Source organism: Sebastes umbrosus, chromosome 8, assembly GCF_015220745.1.
Source record: "Sebastes umbrosus isolate fSebUmb1 chromosome 8, fSebUmb1.pri, whole genome shotgun sequence".
NCBI lineage: Eukaryota > Metazoa > Chordata > Actinopteri > Perciformes > Sebastidae > Sebastes > Sebastes umbrosus.
In genome coordinates this window covers 33,442,006-33,454,320 of record NC_051276.1, presented here as the reverse complement: position 1 = coordinate 33,454,320, position 12,315 = coordinate 33,442,006, and the positions used below count along the sequence as shown (strand labels likewise).

Genomic DNA, 12,315 nt, shown 5'->3' with positions numbered 1-12,315 from the left:
GCTTGTAACTCGGTATCAATGTTGAAATGAACCACCGGTGGTCGAGGCTGATGGCGTTTTTTTCCGGGAAAGGTTCACATGATGGGGCGTGACGAAGCAAGGAAGGACACATCGTGACTAATGAGACCCAATCAGGAAGCGTGATCGTTGTCAAAGGTCTCCTCCGTTTCCGTCTGTCCACACTCAACCGCAACCCTGGAGTTTCAAAACTAAAATGGGGGTCAGCAGCGTTTTCAACGTTTCTGTTTTAGGAGCTCGAAAACGCCGGAGTAGTGTGGACGCTAGGCGTAAACGTGGCAAAAGTTATGCGTTTTAAAACGTATCCGTGTGGATGTAGCCTTAGAATACTTTCACCACTTTACCTCGCTGTCAGACAGCCCGTTCTGACGGGGAACTGAAGGCGTTATCTATGCTCTCTTCAACGCCACCAGGCTCCATTGACAAAAACAGTAATTTGACCTCTCAGAACACGGGAGCTGCTGGTCTACCGCTGCCTCGATCTGTTTGTTTGTTTGTTTGTTTGTGTTACTGTGTGACTTCAGTGAATCCAAACTAACCTATAAAACACCAAAGCACTTCTTCTGTGATCAGTCGGTGATGGCACCGGTATCGTAAATTTGAAGTGATACCCAGCCCTAAAAGTGAGTGTGTTCTGGTGTTCTTAAAGGCTGTTTCTGTTTTCTCCACAGGCACTTGGATGCTTGTTGTACAAGCTGTGTTTCTTCGCACTTCCATTTGGGGAGAGTCAAGTTGCCATATGTGACGGAACCTTTATCGTTCCAGATAACTCCAAATTCTCCTTCAAGTTGCACTGTTTAATCAGTAAGTTTGAGACTTCACATGGATCAATGGTGTCTCCTAAACCTGCATGTGTCTGTTCTGATGATTTCAGAGTTATTTATCATTTCTGTAGAAGTGTGTATTAGTACTTTTTCTACCATGTTTTCAGTTTATTCTGTTATGAAGGACAACTGTAAAAAAGGGCAAGCTTTAGGTACAAATCAGGGCTATTTCTGTTCAAAATGTACCTTAAAGGGAGATTTGTCATGTATTTAATACAACAAAACAATAACAGATATTGTCCAGAAACCCTCACAAGTACTGCATTTAGCATAAAACAATATGCTCCAATCATAACATGGCAAACTGCAGCCCAACAGGCAACAACAGCTGTCAGTGTGTCAGTGTGCTGACTTGACTATGACTTGCCCCAAACTGCATGTGATTATCATAAAGTGGGCATGTCTGTAAAGGGGAGACTCGTGGGTACCCATAGAACCCATTTACATTCACTGATCTGGAGATCAGAGGTCAAGGGACCCCTTTGAAAATGGCCATGATAGTATTTCCTTGCCAAAATTTAAAAAGTTTGTAGCGTTATTTAACCTCCTTCACGACAAGCTAGTATGACATTGTTGGTACCGATGGATTCATCAGGTTTTATATTTTCATATAATGCCGCTACAGCCTAAAAAGTTGCAAGTTGATAACAGTGAAGACTTGAACACAAGTTATATTCACAGAGGCTTCCCTCTCTGCTAAACTGCATTAGAAAAGTACACAGTTAAAACAACCAAAGAGCCGAGGTTCAGGGATAAGAAAACACTGAATATGTCAAAAAAAAGAAGCCTATTAAGTATGTGTGATTGTTATAAGAAAAGAAAATACATAATACAGACAGAATTGTATTAAAAGTCCTAAAAATAACAGGAAAACTCATCTAAGATACAGGAAATAATCTACTCAAAATTCATCCAAAGCACTCGTTTTACACAAACTTCCTGCAGTTATTGCGTTCACTATTTGGGTTAATTGTACAGTTTATCAGTTATTCTGTACTGATACTGTTATGCATTGAATATAATATGAAATATCCATAAAATATGTCACTTTGTCATCAGTTTACTCAAGGTTTACTCAGGAAAAAGGTTGGGAACCACTGGACTAATGGACAAAGAGGGGGCAGCCCTATACAGAATAAATAAATAAATAAATATATGTCTGAAAAGGAGTGATTTCCACCCTCAGTCTTGTTCTGTTTCTTTAACAATGTTCCCTTTCTGCTGTGTTCACCCACAGAGCGATCTGTATCTGACTTTAATTTTGTTGCATTTACACAACTTCAGCCTGTTTGAACCAGTCTGTCACAGCAGCCTTGTTTGCTTTCAAGTTATTCCACTTCCCCCTAAATGCATCCTGCAGTGGATCTTCCCTTTTTTAAATAATTTGACCAACAGCTCCACCTAGTGGCCAAAGAGGGAAGATACACATCATCAACAATAAATGAGCCAGTGAGTGATGCTGTCTATAAAACAACCTCTCTCTCTGTCTTCTTCCAGGATATATGCTCGAACCCGAGCTGGAGATGAGACCAGACATTTACCAAGTGTCCTACTTTGCCTTCAACTTAGCTGGAAAAGACTGTCCAGTGCCAAATCTCTTTGTAAGTCACCGGAACGGAGCAATCAGCGTGGCTTTAGCCTCTGCGGTCGTTTACGTATTAACATAATTCTCCTGGTCTTTTTTTTTTTTTCCAGAACTCTCCCATCCCTACGTCGCTTCCAGAGCCTCTCACTGCTAGTGAGGTCGCTGCTAGGAAAAGCATGACGAAAGCCAGGTACTCATGGGTTTCTTATTGTAGTTTTCAAACTATCACTGGTACTTGATAGATAGTTTTAAAAATAGAATAATAAAAGAAAACTCTTTTAATTTATGTGCTTTAAAGAATATTTTTTGTCTTTAGTTTAATGAAAAGGAAGGACATGATTTATTAACTTTTTGACTCCTTCTTTCCAGGATAACGGACGCTGTGGGCCCGACGGAAACATCCATAGCTCCCAGACAGAGGCCAAAAGCGGCAAACAGTAACGTCCTGCCGCTCGCCAACACTGTCACCCCCGTCAAGATGACCGTGCCTTCAGCACCCGTCAGCAACGGCCAGAAAGGTTTGTTATGCCTGTTTTTCCTCAAAGCATTTCAGCTATGCAGTCGCTGTGCTCGATGTTATATATGTATCCATCAATCTCTACCTGTCCACTCAGCTCCCACCCCGGGCTCTGGGCAGCCATCCATGCAGCCCCAGCCCAGCAGTCAGCAGCACCGAGTCCTGCAGCAGCTCCAGCCCGGTGACCTGCGTCTACAGCAGCTACAACAACAACAACAACAACAACATCACCACCACCAACAACAACAACAACAACAACAACAAGCAGTGCAGCAACAGCATGCACATGCACAGCAACTCCAATACCTCCAGGTACATCCACCACACACTGACGTCTGGAACCATCACTGAGAGGAAATGTTATACATATTTAATCCCTTTGCTGGCCTCCTCCTCAGTACCAACAGGCTGTGCAGCAGTCCATCCAGCTGCAGCAGCATCAGCAGGCCCTCCTCCAGCAGCAGCAGATGATGATGCAGCAGCCCATGTACCAGCAGCAGCTTGCCCAGGCCCAGGCTCAAGCTCAGGCTCAGGCCCAGGCTCAGGCCCAGGCTCAGGCTCAGGCTCAGGCTCAGGCCCAGGCTCAGGCTCACTACGCAGCCATGGTGAGTTCTGACAGAGGTCTTCTTATTGAAAGTAAGACTATGAACCTGAACCTGCTACAGCCTCTGAAAGACAGTAAAGTGGGTCGGGATCGCCCGCGATCTTGTGGGTCTCAGGGGGTTAAGACTTTTAGCCAAGGTAAAGACCTATCTCTCTCCCAAAGATCTCTCTAGAGTTACTCATGCTTTTATTACCTCTTGGTTAGACTACTGTTATTCTTTGTATGTGGATATAGAACAGTCGTCTCTTTCCCGTCTGCAGTTAGTACAAAATGCTGGCACCACCTTATCTAGCAGAACTCTTGCATCTTCACGCTCCAGTTAGAGCACTGAGGTCGACCAATCAGATGCTCCTGGACTAAAGTCAGCCAGTTTGCTTTGTATTCATTTTGTATTTAGTCAACTGTGATTGTTTTTAAATGTGCTATACAAATAAAGTTTGACTTGAATTGACTTGAGAGGTCTGAACAAAGCTGTTAAAGGCTTGAATTGGATTTGCTGTCTGCCCTAAAATGGACATCCATCAAATTGAATTTGCTTTTGTTCGCCCATTCAAGCATTCGAGGATGCTTCTGACTCAAAATCATGACGGAATTGCAGAGCAGAAGATTTCATCCAAAACTGCAATAAATAGTTTGAGCAAATGACAGCGAAACACATGGAGACACAGCGGGAAGTAACACGGAGCTGAATATTTCATTTAATGTCAGAATGGCCTAAAATTGCTCTCTCTGTTGGCAGCCGGTCCTCTTTAGTCGAGTCGCTTCATGTCTGTGCCAAGCAGTACTGGAAGCAGACGCTCAAACTTCCTACTGACTCTGTCCAAATATTCAGAAAACTAGTATTTACGCAGCGACTGAATCAAACACACAAACACAGGTCCTCCGAATGCGCTCTCTGTTAGGGCGGCTGCAATTTTTAGTCCGTTTCCCACCGAACGCGCACCATCTGTTTTATTTCAGAGGCAATCTGGTCGGAGCGAAGCCACGAGGGGATCGAACAGAGGGTGAAATCGAGCAGTTGCGTCCTGACATATGAAGCAGTTCACATGCAGGGGAAGAGAGCACCTCTAAAAATTACTGTTCTTATTCCCAAGATACCTGCTAAATGTTCAAATCTGTGATCTTAGCCCTGCTCCTTATTGTCGTGTGGAAGCTTTGCTAAGTGACTGCAAACGTGTAATATGGTGTAATGACAACAGATCAACTTTGTTTGAGCAGTACTTTAAAAAGCACAGCAGCGGTGTTTGCAGAAGTGCTTTACACATATGGTTTGTCAAGAAAACATGGAAAAAGAAAGTGGAACATTTACATATATATACATGTATTTACATACACTGACTCTGGTTAAGTACCTCGTACAACGCCACTTCAAAACACCCAAACTATCCCTTGTCAGTTTGTTTTGGAGTTTTTCTGCCCTAAAAAAATCATTGAATGCAGCTTTAAAATGGTCAGTCAGTGTTTGAGGCGATCCTTCTTACTTCTATTTGTTGAGTTTGATGTCCGACCTGCTGTTTGACTTTCATTCCTTCATCCCTCCCCTCCACCGTGTCCCCAGCTTTCCAACTCCAGAACTGGTTTCTAACAGCATTTCATCATCTCGTTGCCGTCATTGTGCGCCATGAAATCAAAGGTCCGTCCCTCATTCCCTTCCCCCTCTTCTCCCTCTCTTCCTTCCCTAACAGCTGCACCAGTACCAACAGGCTTTTGTCCATCAGCAGCAGCAGCAGCAGCAGCAACAGCAGCAGCAGCAGCAACATCATCAGCATCATCAACATCAACAACAACAACAACAACAACAACATCAGCAGCAGCAGCAGCAGCTTCACCATCCCGCTCAGCAGCCTCTCCCCTATATGTCCCCTCTTGAGTTCCAGATCCCGCTGGGTAACTATAACGCCACCACTCCCACAGCTGGCACTTCAGCTGGAGCTGGGCAGGTGCGGGGACCATCACCTGTGGATCCGTCATACACTAACCCCAGGTAACGTCCCCTAAAAACACATAGATGAAAGGCAAAGTCTAATTTCAATTAAAAGGCAGTTATGAACATACAAGTCCTTAGCCTTTAGCTAACAGGTTGTCTCTGTTGTACTGTCTCCACAGTAGAAACCCTCTGCTTGCGTCAGACGGGATCACGCCGCCCTCTCAGAGCTGCAACAGCACAGTCAGTCACCCCCCCGACATGTCGCGCTGGAACCCGTTTGGAGAGGACAACTTCTCCAAGCTGACCGAGGAGGAGCTGATCGACCGGGAGTTTGACATGCTCAGAGCAGGCGAGTGACGTCTTCAATGACTTTGTACTTTAACGTTGACTCAGCTGGTGCTAGTGTTCACATTATTCATAACCTTATTGATTGTGGTAACCTACGTCAGTGCTTTTTGCAACAGCTGAGTGGACGTTTCCATTGATAAAAAACTGAACAAAACGCAGATGAACCTGCCCTTTAATAAAACAGGGATGTTTGAAGAAAATGTACCTTTGACTACCACAATAGGGTTCATCATATTTTATTAGCAGTTGTCTAAATGGGAAAGAAATCATTACCAGATGGAGTACAATTCCTTATTTACAAGTGTCTTTATGTATTCGGAGCTCCATGTGGTTAAATAAGTTGTCAGAGCTGTAGTTGATCTCAGTATCCCCCCCTCTGTGACCTCCTACAAACAGATAAACCAGTGGAGAGAACAGCCAGCATGGATACGGACCGACCGCAGCCCGCCGCCTCCACCGCCAATCCCCTGCCACCAGAGGACCTGTTCGGCTGCGTCCCGTTCGTGGCCAGCGCAGGCAAGTCTTAGAGGAGTCTCTACAGAGAGGACCCAACACTGTGGAGCCACCTGCCCCCACCTCTTTCTCTGCCATCTCCTGCCCCACCCCCCCCACCTCTGTCCAGCTCTTCTGTTCCCACATAGAGCTCCTATGCCACATAGACCCCCACAGTGGGGCTTTACAAACCAATGATCAGTCAGATTTATGTTGTTTCCCCAATGTCAGTCGGCAGATTAGCTCTTCTGTTATCAGTATAAAATATATGAAAAGGTGAGTCGAGGCGCTTCTGTGACTAAATTAGGAAGAAAAAACAGGAAGTGAAGCTCTTTCTCAGCTCTGGCCTTTTAATACCCGGCTTGGTGGTGGTCATTTTCTAACGGCCCTGCTGTAACAAACCTTTATGCAAGTCAGCTGTAAGAAGTCTCCTATAGCTCACTGGGTGGAGCAAAGCAAGGCACTGGGTTTAGGGTTACATTCCCTGTCTAGATCAAATGGCTGGAGCAAGGTACTAACACATAGGGGGTCTCACTGTAAAGTATACGCTCACGGTGAGGCGCTTTGCATAAGATTACAATTATTTTTTTTCAGTATAAATAACTTCCAACTCACCAAGAAACACAGCTGCATAAAATTGCTGTAAACTAAAAGCAATATAATGAGGCTGAATAACGTGTAAAGACACATGGCTGGTACTAATTAGGGCTGAGTGATGTCAAAAATTGCGCAATGATATACATTATAGAGTAGAGTTGTCTCTACGGAAGCCCAGAGAGGCCAATGAGAAAAAAAAAAAAAATCTGGTGATCTATTTTCTAAGTCTGATCTAAATGTCTCTCCTGTGTTTATGACTTAAGAACAGGTGGAAAAAAAAGGTTTTGCCAGGATAATCTTTCCTAAAAAGTTCCTTAGTGGCTGCATGTCTGCGACACTACACGCAGCATCGTAGCTGCTAAGTTAGGATGGAGCTAAGTACAAGGCGACCAAAATGTTACAATTAACTGTTACAATCACAAGGTAGCCCCGCCCTAAAGCATCCCCTGCTTTATGGTCTATTTGACTCTAAATGGGACCATAATTTACTAAATGAACATCATGCTGTATTGAAGAAGACTTGAAACTAGCGATTGAGAACATAAACTCATGTTTACAATGTTTACTGAGGTAATAAATCAAGTGAGAAGTAGGCTCATTTTCTCATAGACTTCTATACAATCAAACTTCTTTTAGCAACCAGAGGAGTCACCCCCTGCTGGCTATTAGAAAGAATGCAACTTCCCGCAATTGGTTTCTCTTTTCAGCCTCTTGTGTGGCTGAAATGAGTATTACAACAACAAACACTTTATCCCTACCAAAAAATCTAAACGTTTTTCACAAGATTATCTTGGATTATCTTGTTCTGAAGTCCTAAACACGGGAGAGAAAACAATTTAGATTAAAGAAATTAGTGGCATTAAAACTGTTTTGCGTTAAAGTCAGGGTTGACGATGTTCTCCAGTCTCCACTATTTGTTATATCGGTTGAAATGGTCTTTACACCCCGACAGCGATCCGTTACTGATGAGCTCTGAAAAAGGACCGGAGGAGAGCCGTCATCTGTAGCTGCTGTAATCCTGTAAAAACATCTACCAATCACTGCCTCACGGTCCGCTTGGAAAGAACCAATCAGATGCCTCCCCGCCTCCCTGCTCGTACTCTACCCTTGGCGTGCACCAGCCTGAACTCAAAACGCGTCGCCGCCGCACGTTTCCTGGAGAATGGAAGAGAAAACTCAGCCCTGCAGTAGCACTGCGGCGGTTACTTGTCATGAGGTTGAGTTGAGGTCCTCTCTCTGCTCTGTGTCTGTGAGGTAGTTACGATGCAGCGGTACTCGTGCATGTGTGGGGGGGGCGTTACCTTGGAAGGACCCCGAGGGGAGGGGGGTTTAGACGGAGCTCCTGAGGCGATCCTACATTCAAATGATGCTAGCTTTCCAACATCGTCGACCCTACCTTTAACTTTGACAGCCCTATAAAAATCAAAAACGTTCACATCGTAATGTTGCACACATCCACAACGTCTGTTGAATACCAATTAAACCTGAACACCACTCAGCCCGGGTACTATTAAACTCCAATTTGGGGGGAAAACAACAACACTTGAACTTCCAAAGTGGCTCTTTGCCGTTTGTTTACATTAAAACACCTTCGACCCTCAACCCATTGAAACTGCAACGATTCCTCACTAAATGTTCTTTTCTAATTGTTGGGACGAAGCCTCAAAGGTAGTCGTGTGGACGGTGCACTTTACCGTGGAGGCCGATGTTAACACCCACTCTGATATATAACCTGATAATTAGTCCTCATTCGGCTTAACGAACCTGCATGAGGTCAAACCCCGACACCGATCCTAGCCGTGGTATAACGATGTGAAGTATTTCTACATATAATATAAATACGTCGGTGGCAGCAATAAGCTTCTGTGCCTCTGTACTCTTCCTGTTCCTTAAATGTGAATTGGTTTTGATAGGCAGTTTAGAACCGCTGTTTGTAATCTCAGAATATATTTAATGATGAACGGTATCAACGCTAAAACACGTAGAGGTTTTTTTTTTCTACAGTAAATTCATCTCTTGTGTCCTTAAACATGCAGGCTTAATGCAACAGTGGCTACACTCTAGAGTACATATAAGATACCAGATACATGATGCAATATAACCCTCTAAGCACTTGAATGTAGGTGTGGACATATTTTATCACTTGTTACTAAATGACTTTGAATTGGAAAACCAAAAAAAGAAACCAAAACAGATTGAAGGGACTTTTGTACTGAATTTAAAACCCAGAAAAGGTCAAATAGAAACCCCCGTGTTGTCGGGGGGGCTGGGTGTGATTCCTACAGGCTGGCATGAGAAAATGTACATTTTTGATCAGCCTATTAGCTTCCTGTGTTTGTGCCATCGCAGTGTGTCAGTTGGTTATTTAGGTTGCAGGCTTTTAAATAGCGTCGTGCAAACACACCGCTTGCAACTATAAGTTCATCAGTTATTGTCTGTGGTAGTGTGTTTTTATTTGGGTTAACTTTGGTCGACATCATAACACCGTTTTTAATCAGTTTGTGTTTTACTTCCATTGATGACTCATTTCTCAGAGCTTTAGCTTTATAATTTAAAGTTATTTTAACCTATTTTAATCTTAATCCTAATCTTAATCTCTTAATTTTTTAAGTGCTTCTGTCTATAAAATACTAAAGGATCTGAAACGAGGTGCGATTTCGGACTGTTCCAGACGAAAGTTGACAATTATGAGAGAAACTTTGGATCCGAAATGACGATGTTAGGAGCGTTTTCACAAGCCATAGTCCGTTTGTCTAGTCCGAATTTTGATTTGTTTTCTGTTTAGTCTGGTTCAGTTTAACAGTGCCCAAATTGGAGCGGACTAAATCATAAAAAATCGTCTATATTCTCGCGGTTATGCCTCGCATACCTCTAAATACAATCATTTCTAAGCTTCTGGTACGATAGTTTAACATTTCCAAACTGGTAACGCTGATTATAAGTGCCATTTTTGAATAATAATAATTATTAAAAAACAAGCAGTGCCAACACCACGGCCATAAATGTATTCTAAGAATGCTCCAAATAACACATGTCTTCTAGACAACGCCAAAGTTTGTTTTGTTTTGTTGCATTTTCAACATTTCGACTTTTCTCTTGCGTTTATTTCCTATTTACGTCGTAGCGCTGCGGTTCGATAGCTGTGGATGCATAATGTAGAGGGCTCTTTAGACAGAACAACCTTCTTCTTATGACCGTATTTAGTTGCTGGCGGTGTGACTGCACATTTTAATTTAACGCGCTCAGCCTTTTTTTTGTTTTGTTTTAGAAGTCTAAGGGTTTCTTTTTTAGATACAAAGTGCCTTCGTGTGGCATTTTCATTTACCTTTCCCACAGTGATAAGAGTCGGAGAGGTGTTATCAGAAAGTGCGCTGGCTGGTTAAATACTGGGGTTATTCTGCCCTGTAGATCTGCTTAAAGGGTAACTTTGGTATTTTTCAACCTGGACCCTATGTTTGTGTCTACGTGACTAATGAGGACAACAATTCTGAAATTGGTCCAGTATTGAGGGAGAACGCTGCAGACAGCAGCTGCTAAACGAGCTGTAATGTAGTCGCTTGTTACGTCCTCTAAAAGTGCTCGGTGTTTCCAACCGACAGGCTCAGATTGTTATTATAAGTGTCTGACAACGTTATGGAAAGAACCCTACAGAGAGATAAAACCTTTTGCTTTACCTTTCCCTCGATCCAGTCGGTCTGTTTGCTCGGAGAAGCGTCGTTCTGAAATCTTCCGTCGCATCCACATTGTGGAAATCATCTAAATATTCAGCCGTGACTCTGACTCTGTTTACATGCACAAAATATTAAGACAATATTCATTCCACTAGTATTCCCGTTTACATGCAGCCGTGCGTACTCCTTGTAACCGGTGGCGGACCAGTCAGACCGTGTGAACACAGCCTCCCTCTTTCATTCCTTCAACCACCTTCTTAAAAAGGTTGGCGTTGCGTTATTTGTGCGTACCAAAAAAACCTGTTGATATCCAAGTCCAATGTTTAAAAGTAGTTGTGTTTCTCCTTCTTTTCTTTTGGGCATGCATCTCTGCAAACTGTCAGGTAGTTGGTTTGTGTACAACGCACAGAGCTGACCGTAAACAGTCAAGACTGCCGTGAAACCCCCAGCTGAGACGCATATCCTGTGTCTCAATCAGAAAATGCTCCATTCAGAATAAGGCCTAATTCAGACTATCCAAATGGAATATGCTGTTTACATGACCCGTATCAGATTCACAATGAGAAGAGCCTTCTGTGTTTTTCCTCTTGACTTTACTCGTCGGCTTTCTCTCCTCACTCAGCCAATCAGAGTGTTTTCTCTCACCGACGAGCTCCGCCGCCAATTCAACATGCTGAATCGGCCGAAAAAAACCTCCGACGCGGTCAGACTAGAGCCACCGGTGCGGGACACACTGCAAAAACAGGATCTTTAGATACATAAACATGGGAAAGTAGGGTCCAGGGTTGAAAAACTACCAAAGTTCCCCTTCAATAGGACTTTCATGAGCACCAACTGACACATGTTTGTTCTCTAAATCGTGTTATTTTTCTTTTATTATGTTGAACTCAACTGGCTGATGGCACATTCAGTAGTGTAAATGTAAACTGTCGTGCTGAAAGGAATGCCTGATGAGCGTGTGCTGATGATATCCGTCAAAATGGTTTATACATTTTGATTTTGTTGTTGTTGTTGTGTTTAAATCCATACAATCCTAAAGGGCTGTATGTTTGTTAACGCTCACTGTGCTGCTGTTATTCCGCCTTAGAGCAACACGTGAGAAAGTGACCCATCTTTAGTCATCCATGCACACATGAATCATACAAAATCTCTTAAGATATGTGTTTTTAGCTGAAGGTAAGTTTGGAGAACAGTTGATGTTTCCGCTCATATCACTGCCTGCTTTTATTGGGCCTTTTTGTGGAAAAAACTTTTGCTTCATTTCAGTTCTTTTCATTTTTCATTGAGTGAGACAGCCATACTCAGAAACATCTTGTTCATGTGTATTGGTGGATGGATCTATATAGTGTGGAAAGGCGAACCATCAAAAGCCAAAAAAACAAAACAAATGAAAAGTGAAAGGGACGACCAGAGCCATTAACTGCACTTTAAGTTTCTTCATGTTTTTTTAAAGTGCGAGGAAAAAATCTTCTCCCAGGATTTTATGGGACGAACAAGCAAACATAGACGTTGAATATGTTGTTTCTATTGTTTACATTTTGCAGGTTTTCTGTGCTTCTCTGTCTCTGGGTTTTGGTGGTTTCCTCCTTTCTTTAGTATTCTTTGTCAGCTTTAGAAGCCCCAGAACAGATCACTATTAAACCGTTTGGGAACTTTCTATTTGAATTCATCCTCATTAGTTTTCCTCGATATCAGCAGCTCGTGGTACCTCTCTCTCCTGCAGAAAGATTAC

General features: G+C 43.0%; 1 protein-coding gene across 3 annotated transcripts in view; it reads left to right on the top strand.

Moving 5' to 3' along the window:
* bmp2k (BMP2 inducible kinase) overlaps positions 1 to 12,315 on the top strand; it is a 58,979-nt gene that overhangs the window by 36,521 nt on the left and 10,143 nt on the right. Inside the window, exons 7-16 of one of the 3 annotated variants that reach the window (XM_037778476.1) lie at positions 690 to 822; positions 2,340 to 2,443; positions 2,538 to 2,617; positions 2,797 to 2,945; positions 3,042 to 3,256; positions 3,343 to 3,447; positions 3,508 to 3,549; positions 5,234 to 5,532; positions 5,658 to 5,824; positions 6,220 to 6,339. In XM_037778476.1, coding sequence (XP_037634404.1) covers positions 690 to 822; positions 2,340 to 2,443; positions 2,538 to 2,617; positions 2,797 to 2,945; positions 3,042 to 3,256; positions 3,343 to 3,447; positions 3,508 to 3,549; positions 5,234 to 5,532; positions 5,658 to 5,824; positions 6,220 to 6,339 — 1,414 coding nt within the window. Of the gene's footprint in view, positions 1 to 689; positions 823 to 2,339; positions 2,444 to 2,537; positions 2,618 to 2,796; positions 2,946 to 3,041; positions 3,257 to 3,342; positions 3,484 to 3,507; positions 3,550 to 5,233; positions 5,533 to 5,654; positions 5,825 to 6,219; positions 6,340 to 12,315 lie in introns of all 3 variants that reach the window. The other 2 variants (XM_037778475.1, XM_037778477.1) reach the window with 2 other exon arrangements.